We start from the raw sequence: 26,061 nt of genomic DNA, 5'->3' as shown, positions 1-26,061 counted from the left end.
ACTGTAAATGTGTCTGACGTGATCTTAGTCTGGTACATTCAGTCTGTACAGGCGCCAGGCGTGCATCACAGGTCGGCATCGCGAAACTGGGATATGCGTATGGAGATGATTGTGATTCCATTGGCCTGAAATTTGCTAACAGTGTCTCCGTAAGCTTAGTTTCCTCAAATGGTCATGCTGGCTGTACACTGCGATGTAAATCAGTTTTGTGCGCTTGTGTAACCTAACGGAGCACTCATACCTGACAGCACGCCAATTATGCTTGCCAATATCATGCCTCAGATATTGATCACTACCCTCGACATAAATTTCACGAACATTCTACGAAATAAGTACGATGGATAATCTAAAATTATACCCGGGATCAGCGCACAACAAAAATTATGCCCATCTTCCCGCAAGGCAACCCTGGTGTGATGCGACGCATCGGGGGGTTCGTTTGGAGTGACGTTGGTATTGGATTGTGTCACACCACTCGCTGAAGGGGCCGTCACTTCCATCACGTCTTCATCGGAAGAATCAAGTCAAGCACGCAGTCGTCAAGCAAAGTGACGCGAAGTCGAACGAGAGCGAGCGCTGACTGAACCGCCGCAGCGCGATACCCGCTTTATATTCACAGCGCTTAAGGAGAAGAGACAACGGAGGAGAGTCGCGCATGCGCACACTTGCGCGATGGGAGCTTCGCGAAGCGAACGAAGCGAGTGAAGCGCGCGCACACAGCTGTTGTTTATGATAATGAGACGGAGTGAGAGCGTTGCGCGCACAGCTGTCGCAGAGAAGACGGGAGGAGAGTCGCGCATGCGCAGCTGGCGTGCAGACGCCGGGCTACACCAACGCAGGAGGGACATGCCTCAGAGCAAGAGATGCGTCGCATCTAAAATATAATGCTGGGGCGTCTTGTCGTGAGCTGAAAGCCGGCAATGCTACATATATCCTCCGCGAGTATCGCGGAGAAGGGCTTCTAGAGTAATGCGCGTCCACTCCACGACTAAACGTTTCTTCGAAGCATAGTCATATGACGCAAGGAGCCTGCAGAATCTAGCACAAACGGAAATCAGAGGGCCTTATCAGATATCCCACTCTTCTAACAGCACCTTTTATCAGTTGTGAACTTGTATACCTCAAAAAATTTGTCCGCCGAGTGATCAGCTGTTCGTTGAAGTCTAAAAACTAGAGTAAGGTGGACGCGTAGCTTGTGTGTGTGATTACTAAAACGTTCATTCTTTTATTTCGCTCCGCATTGGTACACAACGATATAGTTAAGCGTCCCCCTCCCCCCCCCCCTCCCCATTTCGTACACTAGTTGGTCTCGTGAGTCCTACCCGGCTTAACTGTTTCTTCCGGACTTGCAGACCATTTATTTTTTCATGGTTTAATTAACTTTTCTTGGTTCTTGCTATAAGGCATGCAAGAGTGCACATCTTTCACGACGCATAGCCTTGGAATATACTGAGCATTTTCGCGTGGCTTATATTCTTGTAAAAGGCACAAGTTATTATCAGGTATTGGGTAATCCAGGGGTGAGACAGCTGCGCATATTGCGCAGATTTGATACAAATTTGTTTTCCTGCGCCAGTCTGCTCCAAAAGCTTGAAAATTGCAAAAATTGCACCAAACTGCACCCAAACAGTCTGAGAGCCAAGGAATTTAATTCTCCCGTCAGTTTCAGTGGGGGAAAATGCTTACTGGCAGCATAATTTTCCAACACCGCCAAGGCGATGATTGATTACTCCATAAAAAGCCCGCATAAAATTGTCCCCGAGATAGAATAGTTTTTTTCGAAAGTCACAATGTCGGGTTCCACATGTTACATTCCGTGCGGTTTTAAAATTTTCCCATCGAAAGCCACTGCAAAGTCCTGTAGAAAAAATAATTTTGTGTACTGAGGCGTCAAACCGCTTGTGCAAGTTGATGAAAAAAACTGGAATTTTTGGAGCACCGTATCTCCGGAATGACATTACTGGCCGCCGCCATCTTGGTTGGTGTGAAGATGTGAAAACATGGCCGCTAGGGGAAGCTGTTCCTTGCGGTTCGGGCAGAGCAGTCTTCGTTGATTTGTTCCTTGGTTTTAGTTATGGGGGTGGCTGGGTTTACATTTAGTCGTTTGAGCTTTGCGGGAAGTTGCGCGGCTCAAAAGACGGGAAGTTAATCGAAAACAACATAGCGCCCGCGAATTCCCCATGTTTCGGCCTTGAGTGTGAGGCGCTGAGCGTGCTTGAAGTGAAATTTCGGACTCATTGCGGTCTTATAAAACACTGAGTTATTGCTGCCTTTCACAGCGAACTTGCGAGCGACGGGAATGGGACGACCAACGCTGCAGAAGGGGCGGCCCGATAGCTGGATGGGCTAGTATTGCACGCTAGTAATAATGGTTCATCTATGTGAAGTGAAATTTAATGCCAAAAGGGAGGTGGCTAAACATACCAACGTTACTCAGCTTATGATCGTAGTGAACGTGCACCTTGGGGATTGAAATGGGAGGGCTGGTGGGGTGCGATGACTGTCACCTTGCTTTGCACAACTTTTGCCGTGGCTCTACGGTTGTGCGTAAAGATGAGTCTGGGATTACAAAAATAACAATTTCGGCATTCACATTATAATAAAAATGCCTTACGATTGCTTAGTCTGTCAATTCGATATTTTCAATGGAACTCCACGCTATCTATGCATAGAGCCTAAGAATTTAAAAAATGGATATAATAGTATAGTAAAAAGGTAGTGCAGTTCGCACCTTGTGATACTCGGGTAGAAAAAAACTATATTGAAAGGCTGTTTCAGTGTTATGTAAATTCAAAACCGACTAAAAAGTGCACTTTTCGCCCGTGAGTTGCCAAAAATTTGATTTTTTTTAGGCTCGTAAGGGGACATAATAAATGTCGTTTTTCTGCTCCAAGTCAAGGTTCTTCTGCTCCAAAATCGAGATTTCGCTGCTCCAAAAACTGCTCCCAAATCACATCCAGCTGTCTCACCCCTGGTAATCACATCCCCAAATTATATTTTTCTACGACGTATATATTCGAAACGAGGCCGCATTCGTTGTCCACGCTGCAAAACGAAACACACCTCTCACTGTGCCAGTATCAGGTCTAAACAAGGCTGCAATAAAATTCACTTGTGCCGCACGTATTCGGAGGTGACAGCGGTGGTATGCTGCGGCCATCGCCGACGCCCGTAACAGCGGCCAAGAAGGGCGCAGGACCGCGTTCCCGGATAGCTATTGTTGGCGTTTGAGCACTCTACCAAGACGCAGCGGCTTTTGAAGTGCCCTAAACGTACTATTTACTTACAGACGTCACCATAAGTTTTTTAGGGCGCGGAAGGGCAAAAAGAAGCAAAAGAGAATCAAAAAACAGCCGCGCAGCGCTAATCCTGTGAATGCGGCGGAGAAGCGGCGGCAGGCGGCGCAGCGATCGCAAAGCTCGAGGCGTATAAGAGGCACTGTTCACCCACATGGACCATTAAATTTACCTCTTTTATGACAGACATCAGATGTAGAAGATGGTTATAAAGGACAAGTTATCGTTGAATTTTCCTCCACAGTCTCGCTTGTAACAGACATCTTAACTTTAGATGCTCTGCCACCAGTCACTAACTGCAATTGTGTCCATTGTGGAATCAGAGGTGACGACAGACGCCCGCAGTCGCTATTTATTATAACTTCAGCAAACCCACAGTGGTTCAGTCAGCTATGAAGCGACAAGAAGCTCTGACAATGGAAATGCAATGTACAGAAGTGGTTAAAGCTTACCACCATGTGTGCGAGTGTGACTTTGCATGCGGGCTTCTGCGCTAGCCAAGAATGCCGGGAGTGTGCTTTGAGCTCTCCAAATCGTATAGCTCCCATTCAAGAAGCATTGCAAATGTTGAGTCCTGCAAGCATGATGAATAGCCAGAGCACACAGTGGAAGAAGCTGTGCGCTCCGGCTGTTCATCACGCTTGTGAACTTGACATCTTAGATTCACCTTCCACAAACAGTGAAAGAATAGAAAGCTTGCAGGAGCTGTTGTAAAACAGTGTAAATGCGGTCACGAAGCAAACAAATATTGAGAACTATTTCATAAATTCTGGGGGCAAAAGATAAACCAGAATGGACCTTTGGCAACGTGCTGTAGGGTACTTTTGAGCTTATTTCGGTCATACGGTGCCCACATTGAACTAGGGAATGATAGCAAGTGAAAATGTGGTACCCTATTGTGAGAGATCCCTCATATAAGATTTCTTCTTGGTACGTATCTTTTATAAAAGGGTTTAATTGTATATCGCGCTCCTTTGTGGATTCGCTGATGCGGCAATCACTTCATGTGGTGCAGAGGGTATGCGCCGTCACCCAGAAGACTAGTTTACCCTGTGCACAAATGGCACATTATACGCCTCGAGCGCGGCCTGTAGGGGCGCCACTGAAATCCCCCTAGCGGCCCGTTTTGAAAGCAGCCGTGGGAGTCCGCGCCCCGCTACCCAGTGCCGCCGCTGCTTTAGCGGCACCTTCACGACTGAGATTTACCGTTTGCAGGCGTTTGAAATCCTTGTTTATGTGGAGCAGTCACTCTGTTCGCAAATGGGGTATGTTTACGACAGTGTAAATGTTTCTGGCGCGATCTAAGTGTGGTATATTCGGTCTGTATAAGCGCCAGGTGTGTGTCACAGGCCAGCGTCGCGGAACCGGCGTATGATGGGGCCGATTGTAGTTACACTGACCTGAATTTACTACCCGTGTCTCCGTAACCACCGCTTACTCAGGTGTTCATGCTACGGCTATACACTACGATTTAAATCGGTTTTGTGCGCTTACATAATCAGCGGAGCACTCATACCTTACAGCACGCCACTTACGTTACGTTTGCCAATATTATACCTGTGATATTGATCACCACCATTTACAAGCCAGTCTGTGTTAATTTCGGGAATATTCAACAAAAGTACGATGGATAATGCATAATAATACTCGGGGATCAGCACACGATAGAGTCGTCTTGTCGTGAAGTGAGCGCCCGCAAACATTCATCTGCTTCATATATCCTCTGCTAGCAGCGCGGAGACTGGCTTAGAATATAATCTGCGTCCGCGACTAAATGCTTTTTCGAAATATCGTCATATGGCACAGGGAGCCTGCAGAATAAAGCAGAAACTGAAATCAGAGGGCCTTAACACGTACCACACTCTTCCAACGACACCTTTCATCGCTTTTTGACCAGGCTACCCTGTATACTTCCAAAAATGCGTGCGCCGTACGATCAGCTCTTCGTTGAAGTAGAAAAACGAAAGGTAAGTGAACGCGAAATTTGTGTGTGGGATTACTAAAACGTTCAATGCTGGATTCCGCTCCGCATTTGTACACAACGTCCCCCTCCCCTACACCGCCCCCCCCCCCCCCCCCCCCCCGCCGATGTCTCGCAAAATAGCAGTGCATTTCGCGTATAGTTGGTCTATTGAACCCTACCTGGCTTAAGTTTCGACGAACGTATTTATCATGTCAGAAGCTGCACTGTTTCTTTTTTTTCATTTCCGTTAGAGCTATTATGTTTCTTAATTCCGCACTTGTGGGGGCAGATATTTAACTACGCACAGGCTTGGAATATACTTAACATTTTCCCATGGTTTATATTCTTATAAAAGGCATAAGGTATTGTCCACGAATGGGTAATCACATCCCCGAAGCATATTTTTCTGCGACGTATATATTTTAAACGAAGCCGCATTCGTTGTCTACGCTGCAAAATGAAGCCAACCTCTCATTGTGCCAGCATCAAATCTAAATGAGGTGACAGTAGAATTCATTTGTGCCTGATGTTCTGGAGGAGACATGGGTGATATGTTGCTGCCGCCGCCGATGCACGGAAGAGCGGCGACGAAGCGCGCAGAACCGCGTCCCCGGGTAGCTCTTGGAGGCGATCGCGTACTCTACGAAGACGCAGCTGCTTTTTAAGTGACCTAACGTACTCTTTGCCTGTAGACGTCACCATAACAAGTTTGTTTTAGGGCGCGGAAAGGCGAAAAGAAGCGAAACAGAGCCCAAACACTGCACGAGCCCCTATGAGCCACGCAGCGCAAATCCCGTCAACGCCGCGGAGAAGCGGCGGCAGGCGGCGCAGCGATCGCGAAGCTCGAGGCGTATAGAGTACCATAATCATGTCTTTTTTTTGTGTGTGTGTGTGTGTGGCTCTTGTTCTTCCATTTCTCAACCATGTAGGGGCAACAAATAGATGAATGATGCGTGGTTTATTCAGACACCAAACTGTCTGATTTCTTAAGGTGGCAAGACAGTGTAAGCAGAACAGAAGAACGCAAATGCTTGGAACACTCATTGGCAGCTCACTCTGTCGAATTTTTAAGATCTGCATGGAAGCCCAGATGTCATTATAAAGGGCTTGCTTGTTGGTAGACTGGTAGGAATGCTGTTGGCCTGGACCCAGCGTGCTAAGCTCCCCTCCCCTTTTTTCTCTTTCCCTGAACAGAGGACGGTTGCACGAGATGACCTTCTGAAGCAGGCAGAGGTAGTCATGCAAGACCTGGGCAGCTCGAGGGCGCTGCTTGAAATTCAGTACGAGAATGAGGTGAGCACCACACTGCCTCGGTCGGTCTTGTACCACCGCAACCTAACTGGGTGCTCTTGCTGGCTACATTGAGCCTTGTGTTTTGCCACCCAAAAGGACAGCTACTCAGAGGCAGGCTGCTTGGAGTGACTGAAGTTAGCTGATTAGTACGGTTGTGTATTTTGGACTGTTTCTTTCAGCAGTGGTTTCTTGCATTAGTGTAAATGGTTTGTTTACCCCTTTGAGGGTCAAATGTATTGTTCAAAAGTGCACTCCAAAATTTTTGTATCGCACATATTGCCTTTTAAAAATTACTAACAGGTATTGAGTACAACAAAACTTGCTACAGATCAAGTGTTTAGGGAATTCTATAATGGAAATTCCCACCGGTGAAGAAACTGATATTGAAAGGGGATAAAACAGGTATCGAGCACAATAAAACTCATTATAAATCAAGTGTTCAGGGAATCCTAGCATGCGAATTCCCGCCGGTGAAGAATTTGATATTGAAAGAGGATGAAACCAATCAGTTTCAAATGCCATCTGTGCACAGGGTCATATTAAAATAACAGGGGTGATTTTTGGCTTCATGTTGTTTCAGCAGTGTGTGTGCATGCTAGTGTGTCAATAATTGGGTGTACGCTTGCAGTTAGAGCTCATGCACAAGAGCTTCTTTTTGTCGCTGGCTGTTGGGGAATATGTGGGGGTTCTTGGGGGTGACCTAGCCAGCACTCCGGTGTAGGCCACCGCGCTAGCTCCCGGTGTGTCAACCTTTATGGGCTCCCGAACCTACGGCAGCCTAGCGAGGTTTGCCGATATGAGAACACAGTAGACAGTAAGTGCCGAAGCACAGCCGTTTATTTGAGACCTCCCAAAGCATGCGAGCACAAGGCTCGACGGCGTTCACGAATCAAGCCGTCCTCGTCGTGATCGCGAACGGGAGGCAGGCACTCATGGCGCAAGACAAACAGTTCCCACCTGAGATACACGGTATCCACCACCGCCGCCGTGCTGTTTTACCGATGTTCACCAGCCCGGACCTCCGGACCGGCTCCCTCTTCCGCACGCACACTTTCGCGCCACCCGCACACCCATGCCCCGCATGGACCGGTGGTGCCATCTCTCGGAGGGTGCCGACGAACCAGTGGAGCACCGGACCGGTTTCAGCGCAGCGCGTCTTTGCCGAAGTGTGCGCCGGCTCGGGATCGCGGGCCGCGGTTCTCCACGATTCCCACACTGTATGGGCATGTGCGTAGTAGTGGCTAATGTGCAAACCACTGTGCATATTATGCAGGTTGGTAGTGGTCTTGGCCCCACACTGGAGTTCTATGCACTGGTCTCCAGGGAGCTTCAGCGGGCAGACCTGGACATGTGGAGAGGGGAGACAGTCTCCGTCCTCAAAGGTGAGAGAGGCACGCAGAACAGCGTTTTCGACTCGAAAAGTGGTGTGTGCATGTTTGCTGGCATGGGATGGAATGTGACTGTTTCCGCACAGTGCAGGGTGGTATGTGGCTGCACGTTGGGGAGGCATTGCCGCCGTTAGGTTGTATGTTGGATTGCTGCTGTTGAACTGGCTCCATGAAGACATGCAGCAAAGGGGTGGAAAGGGTGGCTGGCTCAGGGATGTAGTTTGAGAGATACTGCCGCATAAAAAGTGAACAGTGTCGCTAAGCGCTATGCTCACACATCACTGAGGAAGGTGATGCATGCGGGGTGCAGCCTATGAGGGCTCTGTCATGGCCGCTTGTATAGTATTATCTTGTAAATACATCACCCCATCATCAACCATGGTTTGTGCCATCTGTTCTGTCACAACGTTACAATGTGCAAAATAAAGAGAAAAAATTGGTCTCTGTAAGTACCGTATTTGCGTAATCCTCGCACTTTTTTTTTCTGGAAAACACACTGTAAAGTAAGGGGGTACGATAATTATGCAGGGAAAAAAATTTTGAGGGGTAAAAACAAGACTAATTGAGATTTGAATAGGTGTTCTGCATAACCACGCCATTTCCAAGCAGGACCTAACGTCTTAATAAAAGTACAGGGTCGACATAGGCACAAAGCACAAAACTTCATTCGTTGCGGCCATCCGCCGCCCACCTTAACTACCCCGTGATTGGTAGATGGGTACTCAAATGTGAACATCGCTGCCCATTGCCTCATCGTCGCCTCCGTATTCCACGTTGCCTTCAGAGGCCTCGTCTCCATCCCGCACTGAGTGGTCTTCAGTCGCATCCAAAGCATTTGATGTGCCCGTCTTAAAGCTTTTGATGACAATGTCTGCGGCGATCATTCCCCACGATTACGATATCCAGCTGCACAGCATCTCCAACGACGGTAGCGGGCTTGCAATCCACTCTGCGTACAGCCTTCAAACATTATCTTTGAGCGCCAGGTTCAAAGACTCGTTCAAAGGCTGGAGCATGAAAGTTAATGAAGGGGTGACGCGGGGATCAGATGGCAAAAAGTGTCCAAAAAATCTTTTTTTCGGAAGTCACATTTTCGGATTGCACGTTTTATAATCTATGCGTTTACAAAGTTTACCCGCTGAAAACGATTGCGAAGTGCCAAAGAAAAATATTTATGTCAGCTGAGGTGACAAAACATATCCGAAAAATGATGAAAACACGGCAATTTTCGCAGCGCTGTATCTCCGGAACGACGGCACCGAGTGGCGCCATCTTGGTCGCGTTAGATCGGCCGAGTCTTCAACTTCCACTTTCCAGTCGCTGCTTTCATCGTCGCTCACTCACAAACGCACAAACGGCAGAAAACTAGAGGCAGTGAAACGAAGTAACCTATAGATTCTAACACGCGGTTGACTATCCGGCCGCGTTTGCTAAAATGGCTCTCTCGATTGGGTGTTGCCATGGCAACAACAAGATGGCCGCCGGGCGGTTCGGCTGATGCGCAGTTCGCACGCGGTCCGTTTCGATAATGTTTTTTCCTCTAGTTCGCAGTCAGCTCAGTTCCCGTTTAGGGGTTTCATACGTTGCGGTTCTGTTCAGTGACATTATTGTTATCACGGCGATAATGCGTGAGATCGGGCTTCAGATTACGGGAGTGCGCGGCTCGAAAGACTCATCGGAAACGTGCCCGCGGCTTCACCGTGGGAAACGCAGTGCGTGCGTCTACAATTGGAGTTCGTGAAGTGAGCTTTTGGACTCATTGCGATGTTATAAAACGCTGAGTTATTGCTGTTTCACAGCGAGCTTGCGAGCTTCGGGAATGGAACTGTCATGTTGCGGCCCGCGCTCCGATGTTGCGCTGTGTTCAGGCTGCGCCCGGTGGTGGGACTGATTGCACGCAAGTAATAATTTGTGCTTGCGAAGCGAAATTTAATTTCAAACGAGAGGGGGCTATGCATAGCAACGTTACTTGAATTACGATCGTGGTGAACGTGCGCGTCATGAATTTTGAGGGAAGGGTTGTTGGGGTGCAATGATCAGTCACCTCGCATTGGGTGACTTTTGCCGTGGCTCTACGCTCGTTCGTACAATGCCGTCTGGGATTACAAAATATTATGTCCGGCGTTTGAATGATTAAAAAAATGCGTGTTGAGGTTGCAGCATTTTGCAATTCGATAATCTTGATGGCACGTTACGTTATTTGGGCATTGCAGTAAGAATGGCTGTTTCGCCTGAACTAGAATACCTAGTAGCCCATAGTAAACTTTTTGGTACACTAGGCGTAAACCTGGTGCTTCTGCCATTGGAAGGCCTGCACATAATAACCTCCAATGAGCCAGGAAGCCATCCCAGATGCAGCAAATCAAAGGGCAAAGGTCTGTGAGGTTGTCCCCAAGCAAGGACAGCAAGGACTATGCAGCTGGTGCAGTTCGAAAATTGTGAAGTCATCATAAACTTCAAGAGCTGTTTTCTCAAAAGGGCATTTTACGAGTTCTTCGTTGCTCGTGGAAATAGAATGGCAACCACTGGGCGGATTTTGACCCTGTCTGTTTTATTTCGATCCTTGAAGAGTTCTGCAGGGCAACATAGTCTCGGATTTTCATTTTAGGGCCTAGTTATTTTTTAATGTGTAGTTTCCGGCTAGGTCAATTGTGTCCTACAGGGTACAAGTGAAATTCTTTTCTGTAAAAAAAAATGGTGTAAAAAAAATTTTAAGACTGTTTTGCCATGTAGTGTTCTTTTGACTACAATTGAAAATTATTCAAAACTTTCTAGCATGGGACAATACCTTGCTAGGCTTTCCACGAGCGGGCAACATGTAAACCTCTGTAGCACAATAACTACTGAAGGTATCAACATGAAATTTTAAATTTCATTGTTTGGAGTGTTTTCCAGTGTGGCTGCCAAATTTCATCACTCTACGCCAAAAAACAAAAAAGTTCACTCCGATCCCCACGTCCCCCCTTAAAGGGACACTGAAGTGATATGTAAACATTGCGGGATTACTAGCGCAAATTGTAGTCTGGAGTCCCCAGGCCATGTTTCGACCACTCTAGGCGCGTTTACGCGATTTTATTTAGTAGAAAAACTAATTCGAAAACGCTGTCCTCCTCTCTTTACGCTCGCCCATTTTCTGTGGCGTTTTCGTGTGACGTCAGGAGGGGATGAGCTGGCAATTGGCTGCGCCACGGCTGCGCTACTGCACGGCGCCCCGGCCGACAGAGTCAGTCGGCCCAGCGTTTCGTCCGCCGGCCTCCGGTGCGTCGTCGCAATCAAGGAGGTTAAAGGGGTCCTGAAATGCCTTCCGCCGATGCATGGATGTACATGTAACCAAATAAAGCAATGTATTAGCAATCTCCTCCTGCAAGAATTTTGTTAAAGCGATGAGTATTAGCTGAGAAATCGTAAATCAAAAACCGCGCATTATCGTCGCGCCGTATTTCCTCCTCCTTTCAACTGTTTCTTCGCTGTTGGCCTCCCCTCCCATGATGCTCCGCTCCTCAGCGGTGACGAACTTCCGCTATTGCGCTCCCACAGACTGCCGTCTGCTACGGGCCAGCTCTTTCGGCTTTTTCATCTTTGTTGACCCCATGGACACTCCTCTAAAGGCTGGAAAAGTGAACGAAGGACCTGGCCGCATGTGTGCGGCCTGGCCTTGTCCTTTCGCGGTGTACGTAGCTGCCGTTGGTATCGGCGGCGAATTCGCAGCCGCGCGGGGAGAATCGTGCGCTCGTTCCCTTTGGTGCACCGCGCACTGTTTATCCAAAAAGCGCGGTCTCAGATGTGACCCCGCTCGTGCCGGGTGTTATTTTGCAGCGGTTGTAATTCCTACTACCGGCGGCATGTGAAAAAGGACATTTTAAACCGACACAGAACCCGTGCACAAAACGCGCCGGATTGGATCGCTTTATCAGCGGCGATGAACGGGAAGGCGCAGAGCAAACCAACGCCGCACTCGATCAGCGAGGACCCGTGTTCTGACAAGCTGCACCCATGTGTTGCATTCAACACTGACGGGAAAGCGTATGTTTGCACTTGTTTGGATAGTCGTAAAATGTCCAAACACTCCGGCACTCCGATAGCAGATGAGCCGGCGAGACATTTCGGAAAACATTTGACAGATGGCGCCGTATGCATTAGTGTGTCGCTACGCAAAACTGATTAGACGCTCTACCGCTCTACTAAAACTCCCCTCGCAGTGTTTACGTAGCGGGATGCAAAAATTTAGCGTTTAGCGTATGCAAAGGCCACAAACGCTGTACTAAAACTCTATTAGCAGCAAAATAGCGTGCGTATGTGAGGCCGCTTGCGTTTACAAAGCTGCACGCCGAGCGCGTACGTTTCAAACCTAGTGACATCGTTTAAATACACTGGCAAGCACAGTGTAACGTAGTCAGATATAAACCGTATGCTCAGGCGATAAGCAAGAGCTTGTTTTATGTGATTGCGCATAAAGGCCCGTTCGCACTTGCGACGAAAGCGAGTGAAAGCGGCAGGAATTCCGTCGCTTTGTCGCGCGACGATCGTTTTTGTCGAATGGTCGATGGTCGGGACAAATTTCCGTCGCATTCGCTCGCTTTCGTCGCAAGCGGGAATGGAAAGTTCTGCCGCTGCCGTCTGCGCCGCAGCTCGGAGGTAACCGCGCGATCTGCTCGGGCCGAACGAACGCGCACACTCCCGCACGGCAGCGCCCCAAGCTGCAGCCGGCCGCGTACATCGCTCCCGGCGCCCGGCTGGAGCCCGCCCTCGGCACACTAGCCAGTATATTTCAGGCACTATAATGGAGGACATATTTTTTGCTTCCGATTAACCTAGTTCTTTGCCCCTGTGTTTTTAAATACGTGAAGTGGTTAGCACGTCGTCCTCACGCAGCTCTGTATCGTCGTAGCATCGCTGATTGTCCGAACGAAGCTTGCAGCTAAGCCAATGCAGTGACCGAAGCTGTGTGTGTGTGTGCATCGCCTCCTGTGTGTTGTGGACGCGTTCGTTTCGCGATGAAATGCGACATTGTACTTCTGCGGGTGGATAGTGCTTCCCATGGTCTGGATTATCTTTCTCGAACGACGTACGACTCAACCTCGCATGGGGTATGTGTAGTGTGCCTGGCTAAAAGCCTTCTCGCTTGCGCGCCAGAGTTGTGACTTGCTGTTCGTCCACGCAAACCGGGTGTGAGGTGAGTGCCGAATTTACGACGGGCAGGAGGAGGCAACCCATCGTCTGTCAATCGCGGTTCAGACTTTCAACGCATGTTGTGACGTTGCGTTCGTTCGAAACGCATCTCTGGATTGTTTTGAAGTTGAATAAAATGTACGCGTCAAACCCTGGCATTCGGCTCAAAACGTTCTCTGCGATTGCACCAAATAAGTGTCACGGGGCTTTCTTTATGGTACGTACTCATGTAACATAAAATCCATGTCGTGCTATGGCCGTGTTGCATTCAATACAAACGGTTAAGCGTTTGTTTACACTTGTTTCGTTTGTCGTAAAATGTCCAACACTCCGGCACTCCGCTGGCGGATCAGCGGGCGAGCCGATGCTGTGCAGACGACTCATCTCTTTGCCGGAAGTGCGTGAAAAAGCCGCCCAATAGCAGGATGTCTAGCTCATGACGAACATATGGGAATCGATGATGTAGACATGTGAAGATGGCGGCGTCCAAAAACACGAAGGGAAGGGTGAGAAAAAAGCGACAAACTTTGCAACAAAAGTGTGAGCTTTCCGCTGCGCGTAAAAGAGTAATACTTGGCACAGATGATGTTGACGACCCTATCTAACGATTGCGCTAGTTCATTTAGTGTGCTCAAAATGCCTTTCAGGGCCCCTTTAAAAAAAATTGCTTGGTCGCAATTCGTTCGCTTAGTTGAAACGAAGCCAGGACACGTTTGTGAATGGAAGAATGTGCCTTTCTTTACTTGGTTTGTTTGTACACTGTATCTAGCTCCAAGTCAAGGTCGCTTCACACAAGCGCTGCACATGCGACGCTTCGCTGACTGGTACGCCAGTAGGAAAATATAAGGCCTCTTGAAGGCGGGAGAAGAGTCAGCGAAGTCAATATAGGTACTAAGCAAATAAAATCAACTGATATTTTTACCGTACAGCGTAAAACTAGGGCGCGGGAAGCACTTTTTTGCGCTGGGCGAACAAGCACAGCGGTCAGCAGCACGACTACGCATCTGCGAACGCTTTTCTGTCTACGAAATGCAATTGCTAGACGTGAGCTACTGTGGAAACTCGGGCGACGCTTACTGCACGATCGCAGTACAACAAATAGTCACCTAAGCGGCTTGAAACGCCAAAACTAAATAAAAGTGTAAACCAGTTGTACAATATATACCCTATATTAGCAAGACATTCGCGTCCCGCTTCGTAGCCTAGCAGTCTGGGGCGCTAGGAATTCACCGCAAATGTTTTGCGAGTCACGAGTTCGAATCCCCGCGGGTACGTGCTTTTTTTTTTTTTTGTAAGTTAACTTTTTTGTTTTCCGCCGATGTTTTCTATATTGAGTTCACCTTTTTTGCGGCCGCAACGTTCATGGCGACACCAACTGGTTCACAAAACGCGCGCAGGCTGGCACTGGCGCGCTAGCGAGTTCTCGTTGGCGTGCTGTTGCCATAAGCACCGACTGCTTGCAGGCAGTGGGCACAGGCCAGAATGAACAGACCCTTGGCCTGGTGCGAACACGCTTTTTACGATACAGGCATGAGGGAGGCAAGCTCCAAATATGGGGGAAAAGCGCATGACATTTGGGCGTCTGCGGGTACGCGGAGGGCGTTCATGCACTGCGTAGGTCTCGGCTAGTGAATGCTACGACTACAAGCCGTCCTGGGAGGCTTAACTTGTGCATTTTACAGCCGACAACATGGCAGAAGCGCGGTACGATGATTACTGTGATATTGAGAATGCCCATCCAACAAAGCCATTGGTTATGTTTTACAGAACCGAAACCGAAACTGAAACTTGTGTGATTGCTAACCTTGGGCATCGTCCAATCACGGCGCCCCTCCTCTCAATGTCACAGCCTTAGTTGGTGCGGCCGCCGCAAACCGCGCATGGTAGTTTTTCTTCTTTCGCGCTTTGTAAAATAATTACCGATTTGTCAACCGGATAAACGATGAAAAGTGTGCTAATTTGAGCCAGTCTACGCAGTGCAAGCAAAAACGGGAGCTTGACAAATTCACTTCAGTGTCCCTTTAAAGGAGCCATGAAGAGAAAACACAAGTTTGGTTCATTCGAAAGATTGCCTCGTTAAAACCATAACGACACCACTTATAACGCAAACTTCGCTCAAATAAGCTACATAATTAGGAAAAAAGGAAATGACCATGCGACCCACCAGCTCATTTGCCGCAACAGAACCTGTGATGTCACTTGGGAATGCTCTGCGATTGGCGGAGGCCGGCAAAAGCAAACGCATGTTAGGCAGGGCTTACAGCTTGCATAGCGAGCTAAATGCCCGTGAAACATACTGCACATTCTTTTTATGACAAATAACGGTGGAGTAAACGGTTAAAGGTCCGAACGAACTCGCAAGCGTGTGCGCCAATGCGTACGAAACTAGCGCCGGCCGAGCTCGACATCTCGCCGTCACGCAGACGAATTTTCGGGTTCGAGGCTCTTCGGGGCCAACGAACCGTTCCAGCACGCACAGCCGCGACCTTGCTTCGTATCGTAATCCCTTCACAGGAGGTTGGCTGTCATATCGCCAACCAGCAAAGGTAAAAATAGAAAAGGGGGGAGTAAGGAACAGCAAGAAGCGACGAGATAGTGCCAGTCGTCGCGTAAGTTTCGAATGGTGTTGGCTTGCTGCTGTCGTTACGAGCTCGTTTCCAGTTTACAACCACTGAAAACTTCAGTTTGTTCAGTAACGGCAGGGACCCTTACGTTAGCTCTCTCCTGGGACATGCTGGCGCTCGTCGCCGACTTCGTCAAATCGCTCTGACCTTGGGGAAAAAAATGCTGTAAACACCGCGCATTGACGCTTGTATCTTTCTGGTCGATGCAGAGAGCTCGCGCGAACGGCTTTCCATACACGACACCGGCCAACTGGCATAAGTGATACTGCTACTGAAATTGAACTATTATTAACCGTAATCAAAATACGGCACATACGTACCAGTCTATATTCGTCCGTCGCGACAGGGCTGACGAGGCAGCGGTGCCGACGGCTGGGCGTTCGTCTGTTGTGGCTATCGCGGAATGGTCGCTTTCCCGTCCACCGCGTATCCCACAACTCTTGCCGCTCGTGCACTTAGAAGCATTGAGCGTTTTTGTGGTGTGAGGTTGTTAAATGCAAGCCCGAGCTCCTCGGCGAGAGTTTTGTTCTCCGGATCAGGCGATTCCATGTCAGGGCTGCGGGTGCACTAGGTTTTACTAGTATTTTTAAAATGGCCGCCGTCTCGATCGACTCCCGCGTGTGGGTGCTATATGGAGTCGACATACTAAGTATCTGTTTCATGGACCGGCTCTATGACGCCATTGTACACGTCACGGAATGTTCAATTTTAGCGGGAGATTTAAAATTTTGGCTTAAATTGCCTTATTTATCAGTGAATAAAGCATCATTTGCTTCCGGGAAAGCGCTTGGGGTACTATGAAACACCTAATCTTTCGAATACAACAAACTTTTGTTTTCTCTTCATGGCTCCTTTAAAGCCACCTGGAATGACAGCCAGCTCAGTGTGGAGCTCCTTTAACTTTGTGCTTCTTGTTGGTCGCCTTCAGTTCCTCGTGCAGCCGTCTCTGGTAGCTCTTGCTGAACTCGTAGACACCGAAGGGCCTGCTTGCGGTGCAGTTGCCGCTCTTTATAGCGTATTCGATAGCTTCCAGCTTGAAAGCGGCTGTACAACTGGTGTACCGCCCCATGGCGGAAGAGCACTGACTCCAGCGTAGAAATGGCAGAAAGCGAGCTCTCGACTGCTGCTCCTCCAATGAAGGGACGACCAGACACTGTGCGAATGCCGCCTAGTAAAGTACACGCAAAATTGGCTCAACAACAGTGTGAGTAGCGTTTGAGAGATGGTGCTAGGCTGCCATGCGCCTGGCGTGCCTGGATACACTGCGCACTCCACCAAATGGAGTGGTGCGAGCACCGGCATCGTGCGTGTTTCGTGAGTAGACGACTTTTGCCGTTGCAATTTTGGGGATGCAAGGATTATGCGAGGAAACAAAAACTCAGTTTTGGCAGCTCACATTGGGGTTTCGAGCATTACATGAGTAAATACTATAGCTTGGTTTCAGTTGCTGGAATGCCTTTTTGTTTGTAACAGCTTCATATTTTGCCAGCGCTACCAAACTTTGAATTTTTGAATGCAGTTTCATTGGATGTAGCTCCTTTCATTTCTGCATTGCAAGGTTTACGATTGGGGTATTGGTGTTTGGAATGCCATGGCAGACCACCGTAGACTGGAGAACCCGTTAACACGCCTGCGTGTTCTCACCAGCAGTGATGTGCAGAACCGGCACCCCGTTTGAGGGCAGGTGCAAATGTAGCAGAACGTAGCGGTGGTGCGGTGTGTGGTGACGGGGGGAGCGCGTTGTGCCCCGTGCAGGCGGGGAGGAGCCCGTGCGGTACGTGCACAGCCCGTGCGGCCTGTTCCCGCTGCCCCTGGGGCGGGGGGCCAAGGTGGGGCACGTGAGCAAGGTGCGGTCGCGCTTCAAGCTGCTGGGCAAGTTTGTGGCCAAGGCCCTGATGGACTCGCGCATGCTGGACCTGCCCCTCTCGCTGGCCATGTACAAGTGGATGCTGGGCCAGGAGGGCTCGCTCTCGCTGGCCGACATGGACGCCATCGACCCGGGGCTGGCGCGCTCCCTGCGCCAGCTGCACCAGGTGGTGCAGGAGAAGCGGCGCCTGGAGCGCGACCGCAGCTTGAGCCCCGCCTGCGTGCGCCGGCGGGTGGACGCCCTGCAGCTGGACGGCTGCCAGGTGGAGCTGCTGGGCCTGGACTTCACCCTGCCCGGAGGGGGCCAGCAGCTGGAGCTGAGGCGGGGAGGCGCCCAGATCGGGGTGACTGTGCACAATCTGGCCCAGTACCTGACCCTGGCCGTCCACTGGGCCGCCCTGGAGGGCGTGCGCCGCCAGATGGAGGCCTTCCGCGAGGGCTTCGAGGCCGTCTTCCCCCTCGCCCAGCTGGCGCTCTTCTACGCCGACGAGGTGCGTCGCGCGCTGCGCCACCCTCTCTCTCTTAACGGTCTGAGGGGTCGCATGATGTTTGTGTTGAGCTGAGTGTGCAATGAGCAAGTTCGCAGCAGAATCTGTGTGATACTGTTACGGCTGGTTTGAATTTTGGGATAGTGCAAATTCAAATAGTTCACTGGCCAAAGTTGGTTGTATACAATGAGCCAAATTATGGTTATGAATGCATTCTTGCCCTGTGGCGGGCACAGCAAATCAACGAGAACTAATCCTCGATATCAGCTCCTGCTAGCATTCTAATGCACTTAACCGCTAACTGTACCCTTTCGCTGCCATAGCTTTTGCTGCCATAGCAGCTAATCATTCGCTGCCATAGCTAATAAGCAGTCCAAGTTTTCAAGTGAATGATGTGGCACGGCCGCTTGTGGAGCCATTTTAACTCTGAAGGAATCTGCAAACGAGTTGTGATGCGCTTTTTTTTTTCCCCTTCTTCTTTTGTATACAGTAGTAGCTCGACCAAGCTCAAGTGTGCTAGCACAAAAGTATGCCAAGCCACATTTTTATAAGATTCTGTAATGCACCATTTTTGCCTCATCAGGATTGTGTTGTGCGTTAGCTGCTTTGTTAACCCAGCTGTGCCTGTGTGTAGAACATATTTTCTGACTGCCCGCTCGAGAGACAGGTGGCCTGAAGCCAAGGTCGGTTATTGATCTCCCTCCATCACGATCCCGGTGCAGCTGGAGCAGCTCTTCTGTGGCAGTGGCCCCAGCCTGTGGGAGGTGAAGAGCCTGATGGACTGCTGCCGGCCCGACCACGGCTACAGCCACGACAGCCGGGCCATCAAGTTCCTCTTCGAGATCCTCAGCAGCTACCGGGCAGAGGAGCAGAGGGCGTTCCTCCAGTTCGTCACCGGGTCTCCCCGGCTGCCTGTCGGAGGTGAGGCCTCGAGATGTGCCTGGGGGTGCACTTGGGCGGGTGACAGTAAATCTTGTGGGTGGGCGACATTTTTGGAGCTTGGCGTGAAACCCTTGCGGCATTACTATCGCAATGGTAGCGATGAAACGAGAGAAAGGTGATTGTGAGGCGGTGCTGACTGGCTGTGTGTCCCTGTGCAGGTTTCAAGAGCCTGAGCCCCCCGCTGACCATTGTGCGCAAGACCTTTGAGCCCAACGAGAACCCCGACGACTACCTTCCCTCTGTGATGACCTGCGTCAACTACCTGAAGCTGCCAGACTACTCGGACGTTAGAGTGATGCGCGAGCGGCTGCGGGTGGCCGCCAGCGAGGGCCAGCACTCGTTCCACCTCTCCTGAGGGAGTGGCACCACCGGGAGGAGGAGGAGGAGGGACGCGGCAGAGAGAAGGCACCCACCACCCACACCGTTGTTTGCTCCCCACACCCCCCTGGACTTGGCACCTCCCCTCCCCCTTTTTTGTTTTTCTGTGTGCACCTGTTCCTCTCTTTGCTCCCATGTGCATTTTTTTCATTACAGTGTCTTATGTGCGCCTCGGTGTGCATTCTTTCATTTGCTGCATGCTTGGCCTGCCCGAGAGAGGAGCCCTAGAGGAGAGGATGAACTTCTGAAACACTTTTTGGGTCCTTGTGGAAAGGGGGGGGGAAAGAAATGGCAGTTTGAGCGGCCGCACACATATCGCGGAACATTATTCCTTATGTTATTGTTTAGGTTGTTGAACTGTTGTTGTTTGCACTTAGCATTTCAGAGGCTACTTGCCCGTTTGAGTTTGCATCCAGGGCAGAGAAAACTTGGCTAGGCTTTGTTTTTTGTTGGCACATTGCGGCAGTTCTTCCTTGCTTACGAAGGATTGTGGCAGGAATGCAGGTGCTGTAGCGCCGCATGTTCCCGCGACATTTGGCAGTGAAAAAGTCCAGCTGCCGATTTCATCTCGGTCTAGCATCGTCGCACGAGAATCATTTGCCCATTGCTCCTCCCCTGTTGCACAATGCAGAAGAATGTTGTTCTCCACCCCCTTCCCTTCCTTCTTTGCACCCCCCATCGAGCCTTGGTGTTAGTGCCTTGGTTGTCTCGCCCTCCCCGCACACCGTGGCCCCGTGATGGCAACCGAACGTCCCCGCGTGGGTCGCTGTGTGCCCCCCAATGAGTGAGGTGTGGCAGTGGACGATGATGGTGATGATGGAGTGTTGTCGTCAAAGGCCACCAGGAAGCAGACTGCTTTGGGACAGCAATCTTGTGCGTGTGTGTGCAAGTGCGGTGCACCTACCATGTGCTTTTTTTGATGACTGGGAAAGAGCTCTGACATTTCATTCAAGGGAGTCTGTTCGCTTGCTTTTAGTTCAGTTAAGTTAAAAGGAGCACACGATGGAAGCCTCTGTAAATGAGTTGGAACAATAAAATTGAGAGATGTGAACCTTGACCCTTGAAGGTGGTGGCCAAGCCTGTTCTAGGCAGTGTGCCAATTGCTGCCAGAGTGGAGAGTTTCTAGACTGTCGTTGCACTGTACAGTACAGTAGTACCATAAAGATCCAGTTTTCTGGGGTGGAACATGAGGTGCCTTGCTTCAGCTGCAAAAGACCTACCTCTTAAAGCTACAGACCTGCTGGTTGACGTTAGATGTGTGCAAACAATGAAATTTCAGCTTGAATCAAACTAGCAAATAAAATTCCAATGGGGAATCTAACAGTATAGCCTTTACTCCAGATTTGAAGAAACTTTCAACAGTGTAGATTGCTTATAACATGTTGTGGGAGCCTCAAAAATCTGCACTATAAGCGGTACCGTGCTACAATTTCAAAACATGCGCAAATCCAACCATATCGCAAGCTGCCTTTTTAATCATTCTTTATCATCTTTCAAATGGACACCTCTGAAAAACAGAGATGTGTGATCTCCTCGAACATACACTTTAATTCACCAAGATTTCCAGAGAACGACTAACGGGGTGTGTGAATCCCCACTTGATCACGCGGGGGTGTTAAATGCAACTAACGGGCGAATGCCAACACAGTTCAACATAACTCCCCCTCATAGCATCACCCGTGCATTCGCACTTCCCCATGCTCCCCTTCGGGGAAATGCGGGTGAATTTTTTCTTTTTCCATCCGCACTTGGCGTTCACGATGCCGAAGGAACACAATGTACAATTAGTGGAAACCTTGCAACAACTTGTCATGTCGGTAGGGGTGGGAGTGCTATCTTTAAAGGTCTGCTGAGAGCCAGGGCAGTTGTGGTTATCACGAAAGTGCTAACGGAACACTTGAACTAAAGGAAAAGGGTGCCCTTTTTTTTAAGTGCGAATGCACTTCTTAAGCGACCCTGAATCACGCGTCCACCGCCGTCCGTCCGTCCGCACCACATACCCACTTAGGGCGATTGGCCAAGAAGAGTTCCTAATTTCTTTAGCACATACCCACTTAGGGCGATTGGCCAAGAAGAATTCTTTCGCATCACCCGTGCATTCCCACTTCCCCATCGACGACTGCTGCTTCGCCAGGAGCGGAAGTCGGGGCGAGTACTGCGGCGTCTACCTCGTCGGTCACGTCTACGCGAACCTCGTGTCGCACGCCGTGTCCACCTCGCTGGTCAGGGACGAGTCGCCGTACAGTGCCGTCTACACCGACGCGTACTCGGGCGATGGAATTGTGGTCGTCACCCTCTACTTCGCGCCAAACATCTCGCGCGACGATGTCGTCGAATACGTGGACGCGGCGATGGAGAGTGTGGCCAGGCGCGTAAAGCCCTCGAACCCGGTCGTGGTTGTTGGGGACTTTAACGTGGACGTGCGAAAGGGCGGCGAGTGGTTGATGGAATACATGCTCGCCAACCACTCCATGACGTGCCTACCGCTAGAGGCTCCCACCACCATCAACGGCAGCTACATCGACCTGGCCTTTGCGAGGAACTGTCTGATACGCGTGGTCTTGCAACAACTCTTGACCGTACATTTCAGTGACCACAAGGCGGTCATAATGACCGTCAACTACAATGACAACACCAACAAGTGCTGAATAAAGAATACTGTCGTTTCACTTTACTTGCGTGTGTGTGTGATCTCCTCGAACATACACTTTAATTCACCAAGATTTCCAGAGAACGACTAACGGGGTGTGTGAATCCCCACTTTATCATGCGGGGGTGTTGAATGCAACTAACGGGCGAATGCCAACACAGTTCAACATAACTCCCCCTCATAGCATCACCCGTGCATTTGCACTTCCCCATGCTCCCCTTCGGGGAAATGCGGGTGTTTTTTATGAATTGTAGGGTTTAACGTACCACTGTAACGCAGGCAATGAGGCGTGCGCCATAGTGGAGGACTCTGGATAAATTTTGACCACCTGAAGATCTTTAACGTGCGCCGAAATCTCGTACACACCGGCATTTTTGCTCTTCGCCTCCATCAGAAAAGCGGCCGCTGCGGCCGGGAATCGAACCTGCGTCCTTGTGCTCAGCAGCGCAACGCCTTAGCCACTGAGCCACCGCGGCGGGTGCCCTTTTCTGGGCACCCACTGCGTTGGGTTTGCAACATTGGGTTTGCAATAAAGTTGGCTTTGCTGCAATGGCCTCTTCTGCAACTCAACGATGTAATGTGGCAGCTAGGTCAATATCGGTTATGGATGCACTAACAGGAGCATGTAGGTTACGTGACCATTTGCACTATTGTTCATAGGAGACTTCTTTGAAGTAGCCTTGTCCAGGTTACAGGTAGGCCACGCACATGCAACCCACTCCTACCTGCCCAGTGTTTCTCCAAGACCCCTGTGCAGCAGGTGCAGTGCAAACACTTCCAGAAACACTACCGACCACATATCCAACTCCATCCATTGTACTTTTTATCTTACGATCCGATAATTCCTTTTAAACGTGCTTTAAATACCTAGCCAAGATTCAATTTTGAAGATAATTTTGTGTTATGCATAATTAAATGCCCTATACATCAGCCATCTCTTTTTCCTGTAATTCGTTTCACTTTTGTTCCTGTTGATTTTAGTATTTACTTTTACACTACTTTCTTTTAACCATGTTTTGGTGCTCTGTCCTCGTTGGCCTTGTGCTGTTAAAACCCATAATCATCATTGACTCTCCATCAAGTTTGCTTTGCTGCAAGGCTTCTCTCTCACGTGTAGCATTTGCGATGAAGTCCCACACAGCTTTGCTCATTCAGGTATTGCTGTGAGAGATTTTGTTACAGGCCGTGGATCATTCTGGCTGCCGCAGTTGCTGCCGGAAGCACACTTACGATTGAGCTCCCCTTTTGTCGGAGTGAGGGGGTACCAAACAGTTTATATAGAGAACACTGCTTGGAATTTGTTGGTCTTGTTTGTGGCTGTATAGTGCATTTCAATCCGTGTAATGCAGGACTTGACTATTTGCTGAATGTCTGATGGGCGAGAGAACAGAAAACAACGTGTAATTATGTCTACTGCACCAACTACAGCAAAAACATTGTTACAAGAGACATTCGGGGACCAGGAAAATGTGTCGCAAGGTCCGTTGTTGCGATGTTGCTAACAAGGCAAACATTGGAAAACTAACCAGTCTTCATTCAAATGTACCTTGTAACCAAGTGTCTCGTAATAGTCTCTTGTAACGAGGCTTTACTGTACTGTCCTGTCACACTGGTTTGCAATGTGTTTTTTCCAACCTATTTCCAGGTTAAAAATAACTTTTTGCTTGTTCAAACAGTGGTTGTACAGATTCAATTTGCTAAAATTGTCCTCGCGGACTTGTCAGTCTTGTCATATTTAATGCCAGCGAATCGGCAGAAAGCATGGTATGAGGGAAGCGGCACTTTTAATTGCACCCTTATCAGAAGCGAAGATGTGTGGGAAAACTCAGACGTGATCTACGCAGTCCAATAGCATAAGGTTATTGACAATGTCCTGAACTGGCCTTAGTGTCCTTTTAAGTGTAACTTTAGTGAACTGAAATCTATGTGCACTAGTAGTTAATCAAATTTAGTACATGTGTTTCTTTCCTAAAGCATACAGCGAAACTACAAACTACCCGCCGCAGTGGCTAAGGTGTTGTGCTGCTGAGCCCGAGGACGCGGGTTCGATTTCCGGCTGCAGCAGTCGCTTTCCTGATGGAGGCAATTGGTTGAATAAACTTTAAGACAGCAAGTGTGATATTAGGGTGCCCGCCTGGTGAGAGGTGTCGTCAGTCCAAGGTGCTTTGGAGGTGACCCGTTGGCGCTGCCCTCTGTACCAACATGCATTGGGTAGAAGGGTCGGAGCTGGCCAGCAACTCCACCCACTGCTGTGTGGTAATGTTGGGGAGTGGTGGTTGGGTGAAAACAGTCATGCCCCCAAAATTTCGGTGCCCCCTAAAGATTCCCAGGTGGTCGAAATTAATCCGGAGCCCTCCACTACAGCGCGCCTCATCGCCTGTGTAGCGTCAGCGTGTTAAACCTCGTAATCAATCAAGACTACAAGCTGAGAAAGTAGGTCAATGTTTCGCTGCACTCTGCCACAATTACTGGCTGAAGGGTACCAAATGCTTTCCCGGCGTCTTTCTAATGCTTGGAGTTAAGTAATCACAAAATTCCTTGTTTGCTGAAGATAGTGGAACCAGCACATGCTGGTTGAAGCTGTGGCTCCGCGACAAATGCGGTATGTTAGCCCCCCAAAAAGCAGGTGCGGCTTCAGCTACACACTATACTAAAAGTGGCAAAGACATCCCAAATAGCAACTTCATAGAAACAGAAGTTGTACAGCCATTCTACCTGCAAAAAAAAAAAAAGAGATAGGTTGAACTGAAACATTTAAACTAGAACATTATTATCGGGTGCAGTGCTGTGCTATCACGGGATGTCAGTAGTTTACCTGAAATGTTCAAGTGAAGCTTTACTGTGAGTGTAATCACTGACACTGTGATGGAGATTATTGTATAAAGGTGCCTGTCCTAGTTTTTACCGAGAAATGTGGAATCTTCGTACAGCAAGGAAGACCTACAGGACACCTAAACACATCTTGCAAGTTGCAGCTGTGAAAAACGTGTACAATCGGGCGCCACCGAGTGCTCTGCTGAGTTTTGCGCTGCGAGGAACAAGAGTTTTCTGTGAGGTGTGCTTTGCAGTTTTGTGATTGAGTAGGCGCTTTTTTAGAATTCCCATCGTAGCATTTCTTGTTCTAGACCGGAATCCTTAGAATTTTCACACAGTGCGTTCAGCAATGTCAATCCACTCCTCCGATGTCTTCTTTTGTGGCCCCAATTGTCTTATCTGAGGGGTACTGGCTTTGTCCCCATAGTGGTGCAACACATACTGTCACACGGGGTTGTGCGGCTTGCTGGTGACTCTCGACAGCAGAATGCAGAGCGTGTGCTATGAAACACATTGGTGCCATTACGCATGGCCAGGCGTTGCCCAGCAGCGCGTGGTCCTTTGCGTTGTGTGTTGGCGTTGACCAATGCCCCTGCAGGTATGTGCTTTGTTGTTTATCTAACATGTGGTTTTAGCATGCGAGTCTCTTGGCTGGTTATGTTGACGTCGAAGCTTAATGGCCTGGTGTCATCATCACTTGCAAATCCCTTGGAGTGGGTTTGTGGGTCGGAATGTTGATGTCACCACCACGTAATGGGGATTTATGAAACGGTTGTTTTCTCCTTGCAGCAGCAGTTGTCATCACTGATCAATCCACTTGAGTGGGCACCTTAGGCTATGTTCAGACTACCGAAATAACAACCATATCGCGAGCTATGGACGTAAAAAAACGGTGTGTCATGCAGTTCGGTTGGCTGAGACGTGAAATGACGTCATTATTTAAAGATATGACAGTTTCAGCAACATTCTGAACCCGGCTTTATGCCGCAGCTTTAATGTGTGGTTACATATTTACCTTTAGCCTACCACCAACGTGCCTGGAATGTCAAACTCGTATGTTGAGCTGCATCTACCGGTTGCCGACGTTTTTAAGTCCACAACGAGTGCATAAGGTCCACTTTTACTAAGCTACAGCCATGGGAGTCGAACAGGGGCAAAGTTTTGAGTTGTGTCCATTTCAAGAAAACATT

The 26,061-nt window shown here is 49.3% G+C and overlaps 1 protein-coding gene across 2 annotated transcripts in view; it reads left to right on the top strand.

The window, feature by feature from the left end:
• The window catches only part of Ctrip (E3 ubiquitin-protein ligase ctrip), a 60,303-nt gene extending 39,839 nt beyond the window's left edge, over window positions 1-20,464 (top strand). For both annotated transcript variants that reach the window (XM_077699114.1, XM_077699113.1), the window contains exons 28-32: window positions 6,454-6,552; window positions 7,826-7,934; window positions 17,489-18,090; window positions 18,810-19,008; window positions 19,188-20,464. In XM_077699114.1, the coding sequence (XP_077555240.1) occupies window positions 6,454-6,552; window positions 7,826-7,934; window positions 17,489-18,090; window positions 18,810-19,008; window positions 19,188-19,384 (1,206 nt within the window). In that variant the 3' untranslated portion in view covers window positions 19,385-20,464. The remainder of the gene's footprint in view (window positions 1-6,453; window positions 6,553-7,825; window positions 7,935-17,488; window positions 18,091-18,809; window positions 19,009-19,187) is intronic.
• The last annotated feature ends 5,597 nt before the right edge of the window (window positions 20,465-26,061 follow it).

This window comes from Haemaphysalis longicornis, unplaced genomic scaffold, assembly GCF_048455015.1.
Source record: "Haemaphysalis longicornis isolate Haplotype H1 unplaced genomic scaffold, Haemaphysalis longicornis Haplotype H1 scaffold_2, whole genome shotgun sequence".
Taxonomy (NCBI): Eukaryota; Metazoa; Arthropoda; class Arachnida; order Ixodida; family Ixodidae; genus Haemaphysalis; species Haemaphysalis longicornis.
The sequence above is the reverse complement of the archived record's forward strand: the minus strand, read 5'-3'. Positions and strand labels throughout refer to the sequence as shown.